Raw genomic sequence first — 24634 nt, 5'->3', positions numbered from 1 at the left:
CATAAAGAATGAGTTTGTCTCCACTGGTATATGAAAAGTGAATGCTGTACTTTCCAAATAGAGGATGTTTAACGAGACTGGCTGGCTGAAACAAAGCACAGCAAAATGAAACTATCACAGAAGTTGCCAATTTTATTTCTGTAACTTCACTGCCCTACTTGTTTTTACTGCACTGTCATGTCAACACATTCCAGGCACAATATTTGACACCTCTGCTATTCTGGTCTTTCGTATCAATCTTCTTTGACTGTTGTGTGGTGTACTCAGTGACTTGGAAAAAAAGACCTGGCTTGTGGCCTCCTATACAGGACAGGAGTATAACCTACAGTATCACACAGCCTTCAACTAATTTGTTTGTAGAGTTCAAAAGTAAATGGACCAGGAGCTACAAATATGTGCACGAAGAAACCTTAGGCTTGATCTTTCAGGAACTCCAGGGTGCTGCTATGTATTGCTAACTGTCCTCAAAAGCAGAACAGAAAATTGGGTTCACACCCAATTTATGAGAAACACTTTTCCGATTCAGATACATCAATAATACTCTCTACTTTCAGCTGCTTTCAGTTCCACCTACTCCTTCCTACTAGATCATTTCCACCAGAACTAGGGCCTGTTATAAAGCTGTGGGCTTCTGTGTCACTGCAGACACACGCTTATTCATTTTCTACTGCCTGTCAGAAAACATTCAGCCCACAAGAGTCTTTTGTTAGAATACATTCTGAAAGTTGCAACAGTTTTATAGCTGGCTACCACTTATGACTTCATTCATTCAAAGCCTCTACTGGAATGTCAATTAATTTGTCAATATGAATTCAAATCAACCACTTCTTATGAGTGCCTATCTTCTCTTTTCCCATGCTTCTGTATAATACTGAGCCATTCAGACAGACATTGAATATTTCATTGTTAAGAAGGCTTCAAAGTCTCTATGATAAATAATGCCTCATCATTTTTCCTTTTACTTTGGGCCTGTAGGAGGCAGGATGGAATGCCAGTTGTTTAACCATCCAGAAAGCAAGCGGTGGAAACAATGCAACCATGTTCGCATGAATTAGCACAAAACATAACTCTTCTTGTTCTGCTACAGCCACAGCATACTTCAATAAAGAGGTGTGAGAGAAAAAGAACGGGAAGAGCTCAAGTGCCAGATCTACGGCAAAATAAAAGCATGTAGCAAACCGTTGATGAGGGCCTGTTATGCATTTTTGTGGGTATCACACAGAAATAATCAGACCTAATTGACTCTCAGCAGTTCCAGCGTGTTAACAGCAGCGTTAGGATAAGTGTGTTTCACTACCCAGTACATTTGCTCTCTGTCTTACACACATCCACCACAGCCTTGTGTCATCAGCATCCATGCCATTTGTTCATGCTCTTTACCCTTTCCTGTCTGGGACTCTGCTCCCCGGGATAGTCGGCACCAGGTTCCCTGTTTCTCTGCAGGCAAAAATTATGAGCTTAATAACAACCACAGACCAACTTGCTAGTCAAAAACGACTTCATCTAATTTTTCTTATGATGCAGACAGAAAAGAGGCCATAAAAATAGCATAACAGTTTATTAAGAAGAATATTCTAAAACTGGCAATAATAACTCGAATCCTGTAGAGAAAATTTTAAAAAACAATCCATATATATCCGTATTAGGTCAGTAAGCTACAATGTAATGAAATTAGTATGATAAAGATGGTAAGACACTCAATATAATTCATACTGTGATGTTAGATCAAAGGAAGGAAATGGAAAGTTTAAAAGAAGTGGCAGAATGAATGCATTAGAAGCACAGAGGTACAGGTTTTTAAAAGATATCAGCATAACAAGGACATAGATCCATCTGAGTCACTATGAGGCCTAGACCAAGACAATTTTAGGAAAAAAAAAAAAAAAACACAAAAAATCATTCTCTAAGGAAAAAAGTGTCTCCAAAAGCAGACCCCTCTCAATTGAGTCTAACAGATCAGTTCTATAGCGCAGGGGGTAAAAATTCCTCAGAGTTACAAGGAGGAAACCCAAGTTTTTATTATTATTATTAGTTTGAGCAAGACAACATGCAAAAAAAATGGTTTCCAACAGGACATAACATAGAAAACGGTCAAAATACACTTGGACCCTGCAGTAGTTGGCTCTCGTGACTGAACTAGGCAACCAAAAGACACTGGACAAACAAACAACTGGAGAAGCCAGAGGGGGAAAATACAGAGCAATGGGGACCTTAGTGACTGAAAACCAGTTTCTCTATATGGAAAATAAATTCCAGACCATAGATTCAAAAGTAAAAGCATTTAACTGTCTTAGTTTCTCTATCTGTAAGCTTGCGGAAAACCTTTCTTCTCTCATAAAAAACATCTGTCAAAATTTTCAAAGGATATTGACAAGAGGAAGGCAGCCAGCTATCTCATCTGATAATATTACGCTGAATTCAGTTTAAATGCAGGTTTTGCTAATGAAAAGGGTTTTCCCCACCCGTTCTACCTAGATATCCATTCCTGTACCCTTTCTTGCACCATGCTGTCCTCAGTGTGCCAGCAAACTAACCACTTTTTTTGCCAGGACAGTTTTAAATCAGATCAGTAAGCAGACCTGACCTATCTTGCAGATGTAGACATCAGAGAGGCAGCGGAGAACGTGTGCTCCAGAGGCTGACAATAATTAGATCAAATTAAATTTAACATGTAACAACACTCTGAGAAATCACAGCAATAAGGCAAGTCAAACTTTATGTCCAAGGGTAAGTCTTGTCTACTCTGCCAAAAGGTAACATGCCTTTACAGAGTTTATAAGCATACAAGCATTCAGCAAAGAAACATTTTCCACCTGTGGGGAAATTTATTTGTACAATTCCTATTTAAAGTTATGTGAGGTCTATGGAATTGCAGCTGCCTTTTTATCACCTCAAGGTTAGTTCAGGATTAATCTGGGAGGAGTGGAATTTATTACTACAGTAGGAAACAAAAGTTTAAAAAAGATACAACTCAAAGAAGCACGGTGAGCGTGTACAACAAGGCACAAATATTAAAGGATTTTAGTTATTATTTAACTATAAGGACAGCAAACACATGCGCACAAACATCTGGATTTATACGCTCTGTTGAGAACAGCTCTCACTGCTCCAAACTGAAACTCAGACAGACTGAACAGAAACTCCTGTGAGACAAAAGCTTGGGTGTGGGGGAAACAGGAAGACCACATTGGACATGCGCAAGCCACTACAACACTCTGAAAAGGCACTTCATATAAGTAATCCTGAAAGAGTTTCATGAATACAAGGGCAAATTTTCACTCATACTTGTTTAAATGAAGAGTGGAAACAGAGAAAAAGTTGGATTTTCTTTCCCTGCACTACTCCAAATATTTCATTCCTATTTTGCTGCAACTCAAAACTGGAAACGGCTACTGTAATTACAAATCACCCTACAGTAAAATCTCAGAGTCTCCAGGGCATCAAATAATCACAATATTAATACTTTGGTGAGCTAATACCAACTTGTGTTTCTAATCTAAGAGGCTGAAGAAGCCCTAACACCATCTGAAAAAAGAAAACTGGCAATGCATTTGTAAAGGGGATATCTGGTAACTGATCTAGTCGCTTGTACAAGCAGTAATGAAGAGAGAAGGACAGAGCATGCAGAGGGAATCACCTGCAGCCTGGGATATGGTGGAGAAGAAGGTGGAGTGGAAGAAGAGAGCATGATCACTTTTTTGGGGCAGGTCCGAGAACGTTCCTTACTCCTCATCTTTTTTTTTTTTTGTTAAAGAAAAAGAAAAAAAAAATCATAATAATAGTAGGAAAAAAGATAACATTACCATTGGCTTTGGTGAGACAGGCCAGAATACATGAACTGAGACATCGTGATCCTCAACTCACACCTGTCACAAATGACCTAAGGCTACATTTTATCTGAAGCTGAAAGACCAAAATATTTCACCCACAGCCACACAACCACATGTCCGTTTGACAGCTACTTCTAGGGACAGCCAACATGTACTTACATCAATCATGAGTTCAATTTCTGATTCACGGTCTTACAATCAGTGAAAGGTACAACTCGGAACTCTCCATAGCACAGCTGGACTGTGCTCTCTTTGCTTCATAAAAATTACTTATTGCCATGCCTTGCAATGTTTAAAGATATCCATCCTGTTGACCTAATTACTCTTGCTTGCAGCTCGTTAGCAAAACAACTCAAGTCAGAGATTTCTGTTCTCAGCTTTAGATCCCTCCTCTTTAGCTTACAGATACTAAACCAACTCAGGCAAGTTAAGCCGCACTCCACCATTCTAGTAGAACAGAAATATAGCTGTTTTATAGCTAAAATGTAGACGTATCGAATAGTCTGAATATTACTCAATGCAGATACATGTCCTCATTTTATTATGCCAGAAAACATGCCTTTCTAGTTCTGTACCTCCTTACTATGTACAGTCATTTCTCCATCACTGCTTAATTAATGTATCTTCTGCCTGATTTTTCCTTTTCTTTTGAGTTCTTACCAGAACATATCTGGAAATTGTTGCACTGCAAAAAAAAAAAAAATTAAAATGCTATGTATCCAAAGCCACCATTAGATAGCCTCCAAAGAAACAGCATGCTGTTTAAAGTTACTACAGATGTTCCTTACTGCCCTTACATCTGAGCTGGCACTAACATCTGTTTGGATGTTCTCTTCCCTTGCAGAAAAAAAAAAAAATTAAAAAAAAAAATCAACTCTTCCAATTCAAACACATGCTACAAGCAGCTTAAACTAAAGCACATGATATTGCACTGAAGTGGATGAGGAACATTTATATGCTGTTTCAAAAGGCTCAGCTGTGAAGTCACTAATTTCTAGCTGAAAGGGTGATAACATTTTCAACTGCTACATCTGTTCCTGGACTTTCATCTGACCATGGCTGAGTTTGCACTTCAGATTTCAACATTTTCACAGACTTGTGTATTTTTCCGTGGCAGATCTCAAGAATATAACATCGTACAGGTATACGAAGTACACGTTAAGTCCTCCAGTAGGATGCATTTCTGAGCATGCAAAGACAAAGATGGCTATAGGAAAGACACATCAACAGATTTAAATAAGAAATAAAGTAGGAAAAACAGTATTTGCAGAAATCATTGGTGTTGCAAGTTCTCTTCTGTTAAGATTTCAGCTCCTGCTGACTATGGTAATGTCTGTCATTGTGTATCTCCAAAAACCACAGTTCCATCAGAATTACTGAAAAGAGTTTGCACAGCTGCACCTTTATCACACTTCAGGGGACCATCTCAAAACAACAAGCATCAGACCGCCAGAGGCAGAAAAGATTTGCACCAAAAGACATGTGATCTCCATCTTAGAAGCATCTTTGCACAAAACAGTGATTTAAGGTATTACACATATACCTTGCTGCTGTTAGGAGACCTATGAAACTATAGCAGAAGACTGCTGAGGGCCATAAGCTGAAAGTCTCGAAGGCCAGCACAAAATTCAGTTTAAAAGGCTTGTCTCCCACATCATACCCAAACAGGTAGATCCTCTTCTGGACAGACCACATCTCTTTTCAATGGTTTCATGATTCCTGATGAAATATTCTTTCCCAAAAGCAGCCAAAACGGCTTTGAAAGCAATAGAGTACACCATGGACAATGTTTTTATACAAGTAGGCATTCACTTGAGGAGGTTAACCACCACACCATGAAACACAATCCAGGCTTTTTAGGAGATATTACCATCACATAAGAAATTACACACGTTTCCACTGTACACGTACACTTAACAGTGTCTTCATGCATTACTAGCTGCTGCTGAGGTGCACATAATAGCATGAAACCAATTTTGCCAACACAGTTCAACATTCTCAAAGTGTAGCTCGATAAAGCAAACTTTGTAATCCAATTCATGAGGAAACTGCAGGCCACGCAGAATGCTGCGGTGAGGTTTTTAACCTGCTTAATCTTTTGAAGGTTCTCCCTTTTCAAGGGAGACAGCACTAAAAGTCTTGTGATGAAAGTAGAAACTGCTTCAGAACAGATTCTGCCAGGATTTCACTCTTTTTAGTAATCCCGTCACCCCTACCCCACCTGTGTAACGAGACACAGAGACAGTCTGCCTTACAAACTCATTTAAACTTCTGGCCTCCTAACTCTTAACTCCAGGGCCAAGCAAGATTCTAGACTTAAACTGATAAGCAAGTACAGCTAAGGATGTCCATCTGACAGACTCTGGCAGGCAATAGCCCAACACAAATATAAGTTTTCCATCAAAACTGGGGGTCCAACCCAGAACACATCCTTTGCAACTGCGTGGTTTCTCCCCTGCAATCACTCTTATGCTTTTGCAGTACACTTTCCTCTTCCATGCAGTTTCCAAGATGCAGAACCAAACCTATCAAACACGAGATGTAAAACTTCCCTTCTCCCAAAGGCCCCTGACGACCTTAACTTCACTCTGCCTACTGGCAAGAAGATGAGATAATTTGTGGTTTCCCTAAATAACATGTCACCACTTTGTCCCCTTAGGAATTGCTTTGCTCCTTTTCAAAGGACTTTTCAGTAGAAGGTATTCACTATGTGATATATCTTATATGCAGTCACTGACTGAGGTTTCTGCTTATAAACTGTGACACCTGTGCCAAACAAGTCAACTCTTTCCCATAGCTTCATGAACAACTCTTTCCAATAAACATACATCCTCCCTAAAGGGCTTGTCAGGAGCAGTACTAATCCTTTCCAGTATCTCCAGTAACATGTACCGGTACCCTGAACCAACTCAACTGTTGGTAATCTATGGCCCAGGAAATAGCTTTGTAGTTACAGTGCCCAGTGTCACCATAGAAAGCCATTTCAGTACCGTAGTAACACACGGTCTCACAGCTATTAAATTCTGCATGCCTACGCAACCAGAATTAGGAATCTCAGCAGCCAGCTGAAGCACTGCTTCAGCAACAACTTCCTGCAGGATGGATTTCTGTCCAAGCTTGGCAAAGCTGGCTGATTGGCTCAGTGGATGGCTTCTTGCCTCAGCTGACCTCTGATCAGTTAAGAATAAATGATGCTATACACTCCAATAGCTTTTGAATGAAGACAACTTATGTTCCTCATTTCCCCAGACAAGCAGTAAGAAATCTTTGGAATAGGGACCGTATCAATAGTTTCTTTGATCATCCTGTATCCTGCAGATTTTGCATCCTTGAGATCCGTTTTTATTCTTCTCCATTTCAATTGTCAAATGAAGAGCACTGCAAAATCCAGCATGAAACCTGGACCCAAGAGCCAACCATCTTCTGTTGACGCAGTAAAGCCTATTAAGGGAAGATCATCTCCAGCTGTAATCTCGAGAAGGAAATCATCCACACAAGGCAAGCAATGTCAGTGTTCAATAAAACAATGTAAATCCTCTGAAAGCATAACTCTTACAGAAAGATTTTTCAAAAATCTGCCTTACAGTGCTGTCTATACAGAGATGCTATCAATGTTGAGGGAGACCAGAAGGAATTTTTTCCTTCCCCTCTTCTTGGGTTTTTTTTTTTTTTTTTTAAATCATGTAGTGCAAGCAAAAACAAGAACAAAAACAAGAACAAACTGCTTTCTGGTGAGGAGAAAATCTTCAACATATAACAGGCAACAAAAGTTTGTGCTTTTTTCCATCAATTACAAAAGGATGACAAGAACTTCTGTGTTTCACCATAAAGGCTTAATTATAAAGTTTTCATAAAGTTTCAATAGCAGGTTCAAATACAAATCTCAAGGCTGCAGGGCTGTGATCTTCTCCAAGTGCTAAAACACAAATCTTCATCCTTCTGAATGGAGATAAACTGGACTGCATTGGTTGTCTTCCCCTTTTTTGTGGGGTAACATAAGCAGTGCTCATCAACTGACTTAATATTGTAGAGCCATATCATGCTCTTCTGCACTAATTCTTTGGGTTCTCTCCCTTTACCTGGGAAGCATTCTTAAAAAATGAAATTTGCCTTAATCATAGATGATGTGTATCCACCTGAAAGTGCTCATTAGCCTATATAGAAGATTCTGATGAGACAGAATGCAGAAGAAAAAACACTGAGTCAAGAAAACTCAACACAATGTTGGCAAATTTTTAAGACCCTCTTGATAGTCCTACTGACAACAATTTCCCTGGTTTAGGTCTTGCTCAGAGAGATCTTCTAGATCATGGCAGTGGTCGCGACATGCAGCACAAATTGTGTTGAGTGCTTTGAACATGAAGTTCACCATGAATCCATAAACATGCAGAACTGTGAATTTCCAAACTAGTGTTATCTTTTTCCTCTTGACTCCAAAGTATGCTCTGATTAAACTGCAGCCAGAAAGAAGCAGATGTTTCCCCACATTATGGCTACCAGAAAAATGTTATCTCAGGACTCTCAGAAACTTGAGGAGGCCACATGCACAGGGAAATGGTGGAAACAGAGGAAGCCAGTGAGATCAGTAACCCTATACACTTGAAAAGATTGTCTGTCACAAGCCTTGCTTTTGAAAGAGCACTGCTGAAAGAAAAACACCGACAATGACACTGGGCCAAAACACATCAGAGAAAATAAAATTTGATACCTGTTGATTTTTCTGCTGTTGATCCCTATTCTGACCCCCTCTGTGGCATAAAACCTAGAATTTACTTAATTCACAGTAATACAGGAATCTGCAATGCAATGAATGCGAAAAGCTAGCAAGGACAGCTTCGTTTGTCGGAGAGAAAAATAAACCACAGTAAGGTCTCCTGTAACTGTGGAACACATAAGATTTCACATGCGAATAGCAAAACTGATAACCAATTTTAGTACATATATACCAAGGAAGAGCTTTAATATCACAGATGGCATAGCACCTTTAACCTCATTGGTTGCAATAATTGATTATATATGTTCAATTTTTTTCCAGAAGAAAACTCTAGAAATACTTCAGATGATAAAATGTCTAAACTAGGTTGTATTTGTAGGCAAGGATTTTTCTAAAGCATCCACTGAAACCCTGGGAAGTTGAAATTAGCATAAGAGGGCAGGGAAAATTCAACTAAGTCCTTTTGAAACATTAAACCATGCATCATTACCAAATGTAGATATTGATTTTAGTCCTTGAAGTAAAATTATTTAAAATAACAGACTCACACAAGGTACTAGAGAAGGACTGGTTTATAAACAGGACAGTGATAGCTGGTGTTGGGTGCAGGCAATGCATTGTATTCATAATCAGTTTCTTTACCTGTTTCCACTGGGGTATGGGAGCAAGACGGCCCTGCTCTCGTCTGCTGGATGGTTGATTGTGAACACGTTCTTGATAAGGCAGGACAGGTTGCTGCATGCAGGTTGTAGGGAAAGTGAGTTGGGACCAAGGAGGAAAGATAAAAATAGTAAAGGAAACTCAAAGAAAGCCAAAGGAATGGAATACAGAGTAAGACAGACAAACATTTAAGAAAAAAAAATAGGGTAGGGGAGAATCTGTTTAGCAAGTAAAACAAAAAAAGGGAAAAAACATCCAAAAAAATGGGAAACTTCCTATGTTTTTGGACCTTTCCCTTTATTTTTATTCTTCCTTCAAATCAGCCTGGTTATTCCAGCCAATATGTAGGGGCTGAGGAACCATTTGATTGATAAAGAGTGGGATAAACATCACCATTTTGAGCTAATGTTATACTGCTAACACTGGTGTGCAGTGTAGCATACACATACTTGACCTAGCTTTAAAGTAGGTAGATCAGGTCCCCCTCACAATCTGGCCATGGCAGCACAGAGCTTGGCACAAGCTATGAAGACAGACTACGCAGCACAGCAAGAACTCAGGCACTTAAACCATACCGAGCCTTATACTGCTGACACCACACTGCTAGCAGTAGCTTGAAGTGACTCAATCTAACTTCAGAGACAACTACCCTGCAGTTGCAGTAGTTCGGACACCATCCTGAATAACCAGCAGTCATCAGGAAGCCTCACCAGGAGACACAAATATCCCAACTGCAAAGAAACTCCCAGGCATTTATCTGCTGCACTTACACACACATACAAAACTTAACCACATTTCACAAGAACAAACAGACATCATCTGGCATGAAAAAGTTCAAATCAGAAATTAAATTATAGTTCTTAAACATTAGAAATGGGAAGTTCCTGGAAAGCTTTTCAACAGCAATAGTCGTTATAAAAGAAACTTGATTGCTGGTAAGATGTTTTTGAAAGAGATTACTTAACATAATATGGGCAATAACAGGGAAATAGGCTTTTATTAGTAAGTTCTTCTCTATCCCATATTCCTAAATTTAAATTTTTTCTCTTTTGAGTAAGTTTCACTCTTTGCTAGGAGAACCTTTGAAGTAGAAGAGCACGACTAGCTTCCCATCTCAAGGAATGCATGTTATTATTCATTATTTTCCTCCATAATTCCAAAATAAAAGGGTTTTATTATCCATCTCCTACCTGTCTTCGTAAGCTTGAGGACTGCACTGGTGCATTCTCCTCAAACTTGGCCAGCAGCTGGGTTGCCATAGACTTGACTTTGTTCTGATTCCCAATGGCAGCATCAATTCTCCTCTCTGTCAAGGCACTCACCAGCGTGGGCCTTTCCTCTCTGTAGCTTCGTGGGATGTCCTCCTAACAATCAGTGATATCAGAATTTAACAAGATGCAACTGGATCACCTTTTCCTCTCTACCCCTTTGCTGTGATAGGTTTCTAACACTGTAGAAAACAAATCTATTAGTCTGCACTTAAAAGCTCACATTTTAATTTCCTTTAGTGTGTCATCAAAAGTTCTGTTAAACTCTACTTATCTTTTCAACCTTATTTGATACACTTACCTACCAAAGAGACCACAGTTGAAACACTCCCATGAATCCAGCGACACAAAGCAAAGGCCTATCTTCAAACCTTCATTGAGAACTCAAAGCACTAAGTTTTAACTCATTTGTATCTATTGGCCATAAACGTTTCAAGTGTCATACTAGAAATGTATACTTTTTGCACTAACCAAGGCTAAAGTTAAATATGAATGAAGATTCTGACTATACTGCATGACTTTACTAAATGAAAGTTTTATTCTTGGTGTCCTCATCAAATCAAAGTAAATTGCAGTAAAAAGAGAACATGAGGGAACTGCAACATTTCATTTGTTGTGTACTATTCTTTCACAAGCATCAGTAAAATATTTGCACTATAGCTACGACAAAACATAACCTCTGAAGAATAATTACTTTTTATCTGAAAAAAAAAAAAAATCTTATATAAGCCCTGTCTGAAAATGAAGAAAGAAAATGAGAGGACTGAAGTGGGAATAAGGAACCTACCACATGTTTTCTTCCCTGACACTTTCCTCACTGTAATACTTACATCCTCAGATTGGCTGGTTTTTCTCCTCTTTCCTGCACCATCCAGTTCCTTTTCTTTTTTGTCCTGAAAATGGAAGGAGGAGGAAAAAAAACAAAGATAAGGATTCCCATACCTTTCTGGCCTGAGATAAACGTCATCAGTGCACTTAAGCTTTGCAACACAACTGATTAATTCTCTGGGCTCATTCTCCATTTGTTTTAGAGGATTCTTACCTTCAAATTGGACATCCTTCAACACTTTGAACTAATTGGGAACTGAGAAATCCGTTATGTTTCAATATAAAACATATCCCCAAGTACTACCACAAGGCTAGGATTTTACGATTGAAATACCACTAATTGAGAGTGCATACTACAGATGTAATTCAGAAGTTATAAATGTCACGTATTGTCCAATGCCAAGAGCTGATGAACACATGGTCTTTTGCAAACACATAGCAGATACACACTTACACAGATATTTTTAGTACCACCTACTTGGACAGGAGCCTAGCAGAAACAAGTATGTATGTAAGACTGTGGCATGGTTACCTTTGGAGTGCGTTTCCGAGAGATGCTTTGTCCCAGTTTACTGAGAAAAGAGATGGGTGATTTGGTACTGGCAATTAGGGCAGCTTTTTCTTCTGCATTCAGGTCCAGAGTATCTGTTAGCAAAACAGGTAGGACAAGGGAATGCCAAGAAATTATTTCTGTGGTGGTATTATTTCACACACAACTGAAAGACTCACTGATATTTTTTTTAACCTAAGTCCTTTTCTTAAATTCTCTATACAAAAGGATTGTAATGTCCAGAATTAATACTTTTCTCAGCTACTCTGCTTTTTAATTTTGCCGAAATCAATTCTCCTTTCAGAGTTTATAACCACTCAGAATAAATACTGTGTTTGTTTACTCTATTTACTTTCATATTTAACAAGCATCATGATCACCAGTATTCTTAAAAGTGTTCAGTTTTGAAGATAATACCTGATACACAATATATTTTTTAAAGGCACACAATTTTTTTAAAATACAATTTTTCCCCCCAACAGAATGATAGACTTGAATTAAGATCATCAATAATAAAGAAACAGCTATAACAACATTATTAATATTTAAAGGTAGGCCATACTGATTTGTGCTAGGCAATGACATCTTTCAGTTCGATACAAAGATCTTTCATTCCTCATTGGCCTGAAGTTACTCTCATCACTCACAGATAGTAAACAGATATAAAACTTGGCCAGCATTTTGAAATTACTTACTAAACAATTACTAGCAAGGCATCTCACATTAGCCAAGACAGGTGAAACCCCAATAATAGCAAGAAAGCAGAAAAGTTATCTAGTAGTGCTGGAGTTTAGAATTTTTGAGAACATTATTTTGTATTAACTCATTTTTTTGCTCCTGATGCTGCTAACACGGTCTTTACCAGCACCAATAAGAAATCAACTTTTGTATTGTCAAGTTAGCGAGTGACTAGTATGAGATTATGCAGAAGCATCATGAAGGTAATTGAAGTACACACATTCATCCCAAAGCTGTCTTTAAATCTGAGACACCTGCCCCAAACTCCTTACCGCTAGAGGGGATGGTGTCTTTGAACATCTCATAGAACTGCGTGAGGTACATCACCATCGACAGTTTATCTGGCTCTCCAACAGATGCCATTTCCTTTCCAGTCATAATGGGAGATATTCCAAACTCTTTTTCAGCGATATCAAAGGCCAGCTGGTTATTCTTCTCCACATTGTGCTCATCCAAAGAATCAAAGTCTCTGCAAAGGGCAGAAAGGCAGCATGCACTGAATCAAGTACAAATCAGTCTTCTGAAAGAACTCAGAGATCCATCTCCTTTTTTTATCTCTCAAAAGTATCTCAAATTTATTTGCCAGCAACCTTTTCGTATTGCAGAGTTGATGCTACTTGATTATGGTGAACTCTGGCTCAAACATATTCTTTTTCATTTCAATTCTTAAAAACTTTATTATCCTCTGAAATATTTCTTCACTTCCTCCTTTGCTGGAAGACTGTCCTGTTTTTCCCCTACGTCAAAATCTTTTGTGTGATTGGAACTAAATTAAGTCTTCGCTTTTGTCCCCTTTTCTCTTGACTGATCCATGTTTTAGTTCTCCTGGCTTTTCCCAAAACTTGTAAAACCATATAAGAAGCTTGTACAGAGTTATATAAACCATTTTAAAAGCTATTTGAACTTTCCACAAGCTATATAGATACTAAACAGAGTAGCTCAGGTTAACTCCAGTACACCAACAGAGAAGTACTTCAGTGCACATGGAAAGGAATAACCAAGTAATTTTTCAGCATGCTTTACGTTGGACTGTGTCTTTAAATGCAGCTCCCACATTTATTTTTTCTAATGTCCCTTTGGGAAGTTGAAGCCATTACAGATTTCAATTAAAGTAGCAGAGTCTTTGCTCCGGTTACTTCTTCTAGCCAGTGTTTTCCCATTCTAGAATCTGGGCACTGTTTTACACAATTTATCACGTAAGAGGATGGCCTCCCCCATTCATCCAATCAAGCACTTTAGTGCACAAACAGTAGCAACATCTCTATTTAGGCTGTGGGTCACTACTTCTAAAAAGAGCAGCCTATTAAGTCTTTAAAAAGAGTTACTGTTAAACAGGACATTTATAAAGGGCTGTGTAGAGACTCGTTCATGAGAAATTTAACTGAAGCTGTAAACTATTCCTGACTAACTTCACAGAGAAAAGAGCTGTCAGTCAATAATGGTTTCCAGTCAGTACCAATTTGAAGGTTAATTCTGTCAAATCATCCAGAAGGGAAAATGACAACACATTTATTTTCATATTTATCAAGCTATTATGACCTTCCACTCTGCTGGTGAATCACCATACGTTAGCTTCTATCAATTTTAATTGAATTCATTTCAGTCCATTTCTCAGTAAGTCACAAACGCATTGCTTAAGTCTCCACGCTATTAGTTCCAAATATCACTAATGTTCTGCTCTTCTTAGTTATTCAGAACAGCAGTTACTCACATTAAGTCTGGACGGTATCTGTGGATAATGGCACACAAAGCTAGGCCACTCTTCCATGACATTGTGAGATCTGTCACATTTACACCAGCATATCCATCGGTCTGCCTCTGGCACCAGCTGAGCAATTTACTAGAGCGAGCTACGGACTCTGTAAGAAATCATATTTTTAAGCAGAAACGTACAACACCTCTTTCACAAATTCTAAAACCAACATAAAAACCATGAATCAACAAATAAAACCTTCATGTAAACAACAAGCTCCTTCTACAATGAGCAATACAGGACAGAATTCTTATTTTTTTTAAAAAGACTGTCTTATCTATTTTAGATCCAATAAAGGATTTTTCATTTTCTATAAAGTAATTATCTAAGTTATAACTTGCCAGGCTTTTCACTCTAGCCCTTGTAAAAGAGCCCCAGGAGTTATAAAACAGTCACAAAGGCTTGTTTTAAATATGATCAAAAGGATATACAGTAGCACAAATGCTCTCTAAAGTCCAGATATACTATTTCTAATGGAAGAACTACAAATGTACTTCTGCAACTTTTTCTTTTCTCTTGAAAGCTTTCCTTTTAAAGCACTGACCCGTTTTGACCTTGCCTTACTGCAAGATCTGACAAGATTACAGCCTAAAGGGACATGGTTGCAGGCCAAAGAACAAATCAAAAGCCTACATAGCTATTCAGCAGTGAAAGGGAGGCTTAGCAGCAAAGTGGCATTCTGAGAGTCCCCAAACGCTATCTGGACATCCAAAGGCATGGTGTGCAAAAGGAAAAGTTCAACATACCCCTGAGGGTACAGGACAAGCAGACAGATACCAAAATGCTTATCACAAGGCACCTAACTTTCAGAATAATGCAAGCAAAGTCAGGTTTCATGCAGTTAAGCTAAGAGATGAGATTTAAAAGGAGAAAGCATGAACGTGAAAGACTGCAGAAGAAAGACCTGCTGTTAATGTTTGTAAGAATTCTGAGTTTACTGTTAGAGTGAATTCAGACCAGGCTTCTGTACTGTAAGTAAGGACATTGTTATAGGATAAAGGAGGTGAAAAAAATGCTTGCATAAGCAAATATGCTTAGAAATATAACAGCATTATTAACTAAGGGAAATTAGGAAAACAAAAATATATTTACACGTTAACTGAAACTTGAAAAATAGGAAAAGTCAGACTATTGACAAAACAATTGCTGGATACTTTTTCTAAACCAAAAGAGACGGGTTAAGTAATACTTTAGAGCCCTGCTGCACTGATCCAGCCCCAGAATGCCAAAAGGAACGGAGCAGTAGCCAGGCCTACCATTTCGAGTCAGCTTTGGTGTCCTGGAGTTCACAAAGTTCTCGATTTCCAGGTGAATGTCTTTCAAGTCTCCTGTATTGTACAAGTGGCGTACCTAAAACGACACAAAAAAAAATAAAAAATTACCATCATGCCATGCACCCAAGATCCATACAGAGAGAACAGGACAAGAAAGAGCCATCCCAAGGCACAAAAAGGAAGACAAGTACGCTTATGTAGCAGAAATCTCCAGTCCAAGAACCCCAGAACAACCAAGAACAGCTAATCAGTGCTGAACAGTCTAGCTGACTGCTGCTGCTCAGTGGATACCAAATTGCAGTGACAGACTGCTATACTAGATTATTACAAAGAAAACGCGAGTGCGCACACGCACATATAGATTTCATGTATCATTAGAGCAAGGTTAAAACTGTCAATATCAAAAATTCCTAAACAGGAATTTGTTAAAGTATTGACTGATAAATCTTTTCACTGCTTCCACGCTATATTGCCATGTCAGGTCACTATCTCTTCCCAGAACATTAGCATAGCTTCATCTAAGGAAAGACAATGCAGATTGCAAGCATTCAGAAGTACCGCTTGCCCAGTTTTACCTGCTGTGGCCGCAAGAAGTTCACGTTGATATTGGGATACCGGGTGGCGGGATCAATGCTGTAATGGCTGAAGTTTTTACTCACATTCTCAGGGGTGGTCTGAGGCAGTAATCTATAAATGCTTTCCCTTAGGAAAATAAAATTTAAAAAAAGTTTTAGGTTTTGTGGGGTTTTTTTGTTTTGTTTTTAAAGCAATTCATCACTAATAATACTGCAAAGTCAAGTCTGGAGAGAGAAACATTCAAATCAGAAGTCTAACCACTTTGGACATACTGAAACTTAGCTATTCAACAAGTCTAATAAAATCTGCAATTTAATACAACTCCAGAAATCAAAAGGAGGAAAGAAAACAATACATTAAGCATAACTGAAAGGGTTCCCCAGTATAAGAAAGACATTGACACACAGGAGCGACTCAGGAAGAGGACCATCAAGGGCACTGGAGCACTTGCCCTGTGAGGAGAGGACAAAGCAACTGGGTTTGTTCAGCATGCAGAAGCAAAGGCCCAGGGAATATCTTACTGCTCTCTGCAAATGTTTAATGGAAAGGTGATGGAATTCTGGCTCCAACTGCAACATTATTATCTTCATCTTTTTTTAAAAAAAATTCAAACAAATGGAACTTTAAATATCCATTATGCCATTTATACAATTTTTTTAATGATACTATGGTTCCTGATGGTCAGAAGCTGCAATTGCTTAAGTTTAAGATAGGTTCTATTAGACCTTGGCTTTTACTTAACTCTATCTTTTAATTACCCAAGTTCTGATCTCTCAGATACCACCTTGAGTCTCCAAAACAACACTCAACCAAAGATGATAAAAACATCAAGAACTCAATCCTCCGAACACAAGATGTTGTTTGGCTTATATGAAACCAAGTGATCAATTTTGGAGAACGTGAAATAAAAGCAGCTCTTAGTTTCCTTAAAAGAAAATCATAAAAGATACCCACAAGATAACAGGGGATGGCAAGAATTTTTGTCTCTGGTACTTTAAAGGCACCTATGTCTTCATCTGCTTTGCTGTTGCAAGGCTGGTGAGAGTAAGTCAGGCTCACTTTCTCTGTGTAATATCAGTAAGCAACAAAAAAAGACTCTTCATCTAATCTGCTTTTAAAACTAGGACCAAGAACAGCTGCAACATTTCTTACTCCTCTATAAATATACTTCAGTTTATCAGCTCCTTAGGGAAGTTTTTCTTTGATTGAATTATATCCACAAGCGCCCTCTAAAAACAGTGAGGATTTGTATCCCCCATTCTGTCTATATATTTGTACCAGAAGAAACTGGAATGAATGATGAGATGTTGGAGGATTAGATTAGAACCAGAAGTGTATTCGTTTTCTCTATTACCTCTCTGCAAGAACTTCCAAAGGACTAGCTCCGAGTGACCAACTTCGTACCATCCAAGCAGAGTCCATTGCAGCCAAAAATCCCCTGGCTATTCCAGTTCCCATTGGCCAAAATGGCTAATATTAGAGTTTACAACAAAACAAAAAAACAAAACAACAACAACAAAAAGAAGACCAAAACAAAACAAAAAAACAACAGGGAAAGGAAAAGCATCAGTTAGCAAAAATTTTAAACAAATCTCAATAATATATTCAGACGGTAATCTGCTGGGAAATTATAGCTCAGTAATTAGCTTAAAGCTCCACTCCCACTAGGCTAGAGGAAGCCAGATGTATAGTGAATTGCTCATGAGCTCCCCCAAAGCCAATGTTCCTCTATTTCCAGCAACAATTCACACCCTGGAGTGCCTTAACAGCTTCTCTTCAAGATTGTACTTTTTAACCAAATACAAAATGCTAATTATTAACAGGCCTACAGTAGGTTCTGTAGAGAGTCTAATTGACCCAGTAAGAAGCAGATGGAACTGACATAACTTCAGAAAAAAATCTCCGCGTACATTTTCTTAAGCAAGATCATTGCTATCCTAAATATTCTGTTTTCCCAACTCTCCTACTCTTCCTTCAAACCTCCCACTCTATTATATAATAAACAGCAGCTTTTCTTATAGTTACTATTTTATAGGCAGAGCATATTTTGGTGATGGGTGCAATGGCTGTGCTTCTGCTTCAATTCACTCTTTACACATGATAACTTTAAAAAACAAACCTCTAAGAGACTGTCCCCAACCAGTGCCACAAGCAACTGGTGGCCATTCTGCTCTCGCACCAGGGCTGCGTTCTCCGATGCATACATGCATGTGAAGTCAAACATGGCCACATCTGGCTGACCATAGTGATTGATGGCAAAGTCCAGTGATGGCAACTGCTGATTAGTGGAGAAATCAGCTGCTTCTCTGGCATAGTTTAGCAGAGCCTCCTGGTCCACGTTCTCCCGTGAGAGTAGTAACTCTGTGTCAGCATAATCCTGCCAAAAAGAGAAAATTTGAAGTGAGAGAGTCAAATGTGCAAGTTTATTTTAAGACTGGTACATACAATAGATGGCATTAAAAATCCTACAAATCCACTGATACAGGTTTGCCCTCTAATTTCTTTGATTCCTATCTGTGTTTGTGCTTCCAAGAGAAAATTTGTAAATCTTTTATTGCAAACAGTAACCAGTCCTCCTAGCCCTTCTGAATGTGAAAGGGCTAAAACTTCTTAGCATTTCTCTTCACACACTTTAGACAAAAGGAACAAGACCCCAGTCCTTATCCATTCATTTGTGGCCAAACTACTTTTAAATTAGCTTCTGTCAGACTTGGATACATTTCCAATACTTTCTTCACTTCCTGCTGTTTCATTCCCATAAAATGAGGGATGCTCAACTAAGCTATCAAAGGTTAAGTATATTTTATCTTAACATGAAAGAACACCCCAAATCTACAAAGGAATACAAATTTGGAGAGGTCTGATCTTGTAGCACTCTTCTGATGGCCCGAAATACTTCCAAGAACAAGCATTAACCACATATATTTGTGGTCTAGAATACACCAATATAGAAACATTCTATGGTGAAAGAAGAGTGTTTCCCTTCTTTCAGCATACTGAAAGCAAATTGTACCAAAATCTTAGTTTATAGAGGGTACAGGAAAAGTTAATACCCACATGCCGTATCACTCCTTTTTCCAGCAAGCTCTGTTTTTTGGCAGTCATGACAAAGTAGTGTGTATCATCTTTGTAGTAGACAATGTTCTCCAAGTCAATACCTTGTGACAGAACAAAAGACATGATTATGAAGGAACAAGTTACATGTTAGCTGTAACACAAGAGCTCTATCGGAAGAAAGTAAACTGAAAGCACGTGGTTAGAAAACCTTAGAGAGAGAACGCCAAGCAGCTTTCTCTCATTCTTTTGATGACTTTAAATATGGATCTTCAACAAAACCACAAACAGCACGTTTCACTTGCATATAGCTACCACTTTTAAAAAATAGATTTGACATCACTCTAAGATTTGCCTGCAGATGCGGAGTGCAGGAAACTGAACTCAGGGTTCAGACTTTTCCTATTTAGGGCTCATATTACCTGAAAACCTTAGAAGTCCTCCACTTCTAAACAAAAATTATATACATCTGTTCTGTACAGGTGTATAGAACAGCTGTAAAAATGGGGAAGTCAGATTTCAAAGAGAGCTAGCAATGACTGACTTCCTTGCACAAGATGTTCATTTATTGATTAAACATGAAACCAGGATTACAAAGTTGTAATAATAAAGACAAGTAAGTTTTCACTGGAAATCTGGCAATTGCTGGCAAACCTGTGGCTTCTCGTAGATCCTGGAAGAACTTCTGGTTGAATATGAAGGCCACACCACTGATCTCTTCTACTTTGGCTTCAGCTGTGGTGTTGCGATTGATGAAGTTTGCTGTGATAGCAATTGCTAGTTTACCACGGAACTCTTTTCGGCGAAACCCTACAGGATGGATAAAGTATTAACACTGAAAAATAGAGCATACCTTCAGCATGCCATAGACAGGTGCTCTCACAAAACAGAGAGAATGGATTTGATGAACTACAAACTGCTCCACAGAGAAAGCAACAATGCTTCATCAGAAAAATAAAAGCTCTTGTTTAGGGAAAAGAGCTCCCCTCTCTTTCTTACCTCTTTCCCAAAAATTGCAACCTGCATCAAAAATATTAAGATAGAATTCTCTACTACACAGCATAGTAACACTTCAAGTTCTCCTCTCAGAAGTAAGAGCTACAACAGTAATCAACTAAAGAAAAAATGTAGGAAAATTTATCCAGGTCAAAACATCTAATTCCATGGCTAGTGGATAGGAAGAGGAAAAAGACAACCCACTTGTCTTTGATACAAATGGATTTTTTCATGGACTTCTAATCTCCCGTTTCACTAGTCAAATGTCTTTCCAGATTTTGATTGGAATGTTAAAGGTCAGTTTTGTTCTAACTGATTTAAGAATAAGCTCTATTTGAAAGCGAATTACAGACACACCATTACCTTCTAAGGTGTTTCTCCTGCCATCCCCTCCAATGATGACTTCAAACTCATACTCAGATACTGGATGGGTTTTTGGGTGGACCAATGCACGCCAACCTATTCCTGATGATAAACTCCAAGTTAATGACAATATAAACAGTGCTCATAATAGAACAAATACATAAAACCACTTCTTACTATCCCTAATCCCTTCCTCACACGATCAGTAAATATACACTGCAGGACAGCTATATTGTTGACAGGGCTATTGCTGACTTGCACAGCCGCTCTGTGTGAATCAGAGGCAGAGACAGCTCTGGTAAAACCCCTCTATTACCTTAAAGGATCACTACAACCTTTATAGCTTCTCTACTACCTATTCAGTTAATAGGATGCCACAAAACAAGTAAGCCACCACCTCCCATGGCAATCAGAGAACAGGTTTCACAAAGATACAAAAAGCATAACAAATAATTCACTGATATAAGTATCTTCAGTGAATGCAAGGAAAGGAGTTGTTTTAAAAAGGTATCTTCTAAATGTAATAGGCTTAAATATTTTAGGAGTAATTACTGTGTCATGTTCTATTTCTACATGTAGTACTTCAGGAGATTTTGTTTTATATGGTAACTAATTTGGACTTGTAAATAGAAAGACTAAATCCTACTAAAAATTCAAGCAAAACTGTATTAATAATTACTGTCATTAATGGAGCATGAGGAAAGAACTTAGAGTCATAGGAGCAGGAGTCTGTGTATCCTACCATAACTTCCCCTTTCTCTACTACCCATTTTAATGCTACTTGCTTTCATTCTCCTGATCCTCCGGAGGGTAAACAAGCCCCTGAAATTCCACATTGACATGGATCTCTATTCCCAAGATCAAGGCAACCTTCAAAAGGATAAGCTGGAGCTGACGGATACCTGCAAAAAAGCAGATAATAAGGAAATAAAAGGAAAAGAGCAAAGTGCCCACACATCTCTGTTTGACATTACTGATAAACTGATTTAAAGGTCAGCTGCTACTTTCTTTTTCCCCCCACTGCGTTCCCAGCACTTCATCCAGGCAGCACTGGTGTGTAATATCATGCCATGCCAAGAAACTTCTATATAGCTGAAACCCCAGCCGTTTTCAAAGAATAAAAAGTAAATATTTTTTTTATGTTTCAGTCCCCAAACTGGCAACAAGGGAAACAACCAGAGCATGCACTGCAGGAGAGGGAGGGAAGACAGCACAAGCAGGACTGCACTTTTGTCACAGATGGCAACTAGCCATTTGATTAGCCTAGCTGTGATACTAAACTGCACATTCATCCTAACATCTTTGGGATAGTGACGGCACAGCAAGTTCCCAAGTTCCTCACCACCTCTTTCCTCTTCAGTTAATGCAGGTAGCAGGTATGAAAATCACAGCATGCAAACTCTATTCATTTGAGGGAAGACACCTTACTGCCATGAAATGAAAAAATGTTCCATCTAAACACTAAATTTCAGCTGTGCTGAGAGACAAAAGGAGCCACCACATATAAATTACTGGAAGAAATTAAGTGACAAGAAATTGGAAGGGAAAAAGAAATCTGCGAGACTGACTTGTCAAAGATCTTCCAGTTTTACCATTCATTGATGAACACAAAATAAATAAATAGGCAGTTTTTGCTTTGGACATGAAGCCAAATCTTATCTACTATTTTTATGCCACTTTGTACTTCCCACTTAAGTCCAGTAGAGAACACAGGCTGGTGGGCAAAACCTGGCTGTGCCACATCCAGTAGATACTTGAAAAAGAGAAAACCTGAAAAATACTAACTCTTGCTCCACCAAAACGTTAAGGTTTCAAAGGAGACTGATTTCTCAGCATTTGCGAATCATCTAAATTATTCTCGATTTTAATATGTAAACATCTACTTAATTAAAACTTATTCATAGGCTGACAGTGTTCTTGAAAATAGCTTCATCACTCTTCCAAAAATTAACAAAGCCAAAATTGTTCCTCCTTCTTCCAGATCAACATTCACAAGAATGTTCAAAAGCATTCAGTAATTTTTCTTTTTTATGAGTTGCTTTCAATGCTCAAGAGAAACAGCATACTGTGGCAGCTGCAGGAACGTAACAGCAAAAATATGAAAATTCTCCCTTAAAAAAAAAAAAAAAGTTTGAACCTTAAATATACTTTTCAGTCTAGGGAAATGACACACCTTGAAAAATAACAGGTGTAAAAGATGGCAGATATATATTGCATGTGTGATAACCTCATGGCACAATGTGTTTCTTTGATATCTAGGTCTAGCCCAAAATGCACTACGCAAAGGTAATGCTGAGTTGTGCCATAAGGACTTGAGAGCAGTGACTGGTGTAGGCTGAATTTTAATGAGTTACCCCCATGCCCTCACCCACCTTTCCCCTATGAAGAACAAGTGCTGCTGTGTCTAGCAGCAGCTGTACTTACTGATATGGTCTATGGATCCTGCACAGAATTTGCCATAAAACTTTTTGGCGCCAAGACCCCTCAAGTCATGTATGGTGAATGGCCACAAATGCAGCACATTATTGCGGGAAAAGGCATCCCTCTTTTCTATGACCACCACCTTGGCTCCGAGGAATGATAGGTCGATGGCTGTACGAAGGCCACAGGGTCCAGCCCCAATTATCAGACACTGCAAAACAACAAACACACAGTAACTTTACAGTCCTAGAAGGAAAAAGATATTTTTACCACAGTTTCCAAGCATCCCACGGCTCTTACTCTTAAGCCCTCTTTGTCTGCAACGTAAGCTGAAATTTTAGATCAGTCTTTCTATTCTTACCCGTCATGCTCTGCCACTGAGATGTTAAACCAGTTCCTGCAACCTGAAAACAAAGCATGTCACAGAGCAGTAAAAAGTTTGGAAGTCACCTGCCTCTTTTAAACCCTTGTTTTGAAGAAGAGACACCAAGTCGTACTCTCCAAGCTATCTAAGCACCTAGAGAACAGCAATATTTCTGAAGGGTTCTCCCTCTCATTCCATCCATGTGATTTTTTTTCTTAAAGAAAAGGTGATGTAGTGTTTTACTCTCATTTTCCAAAGCCTGAGCTGGCCCGTCTTCTGAAAATCTTCAGTAACACCAAAACTTCCTCCTCATCACTGCATAGCATAGCAATGAATAAGGCAGATAAATACAAGAGATGCTACATCATTTAGAGTAGCACAGGCAGTAGTCGAGTCCGAGCGCTCTAACTTATGCCTATGCTGGTGCTTCTACTATTGCAGCAAAGGAGACTTCAGGAAAGTAAATATGATGTAAATATGAACTTTCTGTGACTAGACAACTTTTATCAAAATTCATTTTCTCCAACCTAACCTTTGTCACATAAAAAGTCTTTCATCTTCTCATATCTTTATTCCCCTCTACTCACAAACACTATCAGAGGCTAATAAACAACTTGAGAAAGTAAAATACTTGCATATCTAGTGTTGAAAGTACTTCCAGAGAAACAAGCGATACAGCAAGATCATTTCTTTTAAGATTAGAACAACAAGATAAAACAGTTGACACTTCTTACCCACAGAAACTGAGGTCCACAAAGAAAGCTGGTACGGTTACGTGCATTCGCAGGAATATGGTACACAGTTCATTTTGTCATATCATTTTTGTACTTTGAGTATAAAGCACGCCCACAGAATAAAGACCTTGCTACAGTGGTGACTGCTGCTGCCATCTGAGTGTTTTTCAGATCCTTACATACCCTCGTGGCTGGACAACAAAGTCCTTCAGGAAATTCTTAAGTATGCTAAAACTTCACTAGAACCCAACTTTCTGATAAACAGCGTATTCTAAAGCAAAGCTCTTTGTTCTTTGGTTGCTCCCATATGCCAATTTTTACAGGTCGCCACATTTTCACCAGTTCTTCACTGGGGCATAAATTCTGCAAATTATGTGAAACTGCAAATACAAAGCCCGACTGATGAGTGGAACAGTTACAGCAGGGATGACATAACAACTGACGTGGAAATTCAAAGTAAGACTAATGTATAAGACAAGAAGTCACAGAAATCTGAGGACAGAGATCCAAG

The 24634-nt window shown here is 38.6% G+C and overlaps 1 protein-coding gene across 4 annotated transcripts in view; it reads right to left on the bottom strand.

Moving 5' to 3' along the window:
* MICAL3 (microtubule associated monooxygenase, calponin and LIM domain containing 3) overlaps positions 1–24634 on the bottom strand; it is a 110748-nt gene that overhangs the window by 80272 nt on the left and 5842 nt on the right. For 3 of the 4 annotated variants that reach the window (XM_074168100.1, XM_074168101.1, XM_074168102.1), the window contains exons 2-18: positions 23029–23236; positions 21390–21506; positions 20605–20706; positions 19900–20055; positions 19249–19349; positions 18311–18568; positions 17546–17661; positions 16191–16317; positions 15598–15691; positions 14300–14447; positions 12861–13057; positions 11833–11945; positions 11303–11365; positions 10395–10568; positions 9187–9279; positions 3638–3733; positions 1381–1437 (exon numbers count right to left, since the gene is read on the bottom strand). In XM_074168100.1, coding sequence (XP_074024201.1) covers positions 1381–1437; positions 3638–3733; positions 9187–9279; positions 10395–10568; positions 11303–11365; positions 11833–11945; positions 12861–13057; positions 14300–14447; positions 15598–15691; positions 16191–16317; positions 17546–17661; positions 18311–18568; positions 19249–19349; positions 19900–20055; positions 20605–20706; positions 21390–21506; positions 23029–23236 — 2220 coding nt within the window. The remainder of the gene's footprint in view (positions 1–1380; positions 1438–3637; positions 3734–9186; positions 9280–10394; positions 10569–11302; positions 11366–11832; positions 11946–12860; positions 13058–14299; positions 14448–15597; positions 15692–16190; positions 16318–17545; positions 17662–18310; positions 18569–19248; positions 19350–19899; positions 20056–20604; positions 20707–21389; positions 21507–23028; positions 23237–24634) is intronic. The other variant, XM_074168103.1, reaches the window with a different exon arrangement.

The sequence above is a fragment of the Numenius arquata genome, chromosome 2 (assembly GCF_964106895.1).
Source record: "Numenius arquata chromosome 2, bNumArq3.hap1.1, whole genome shotgun sequence".
In the NCBI taxonomy this organism is placed as follows: Eukaryota; Metazoa; Chordata; class Aves; order Charadriiformes; family Scolopacidae; genus Numenius; species Numenius arquata.
The sequence above is the reverse complement of the archived record's forward strand: the minus strand, read 5'-3'. Positions and strand labels throughout refer to the sequence as shown.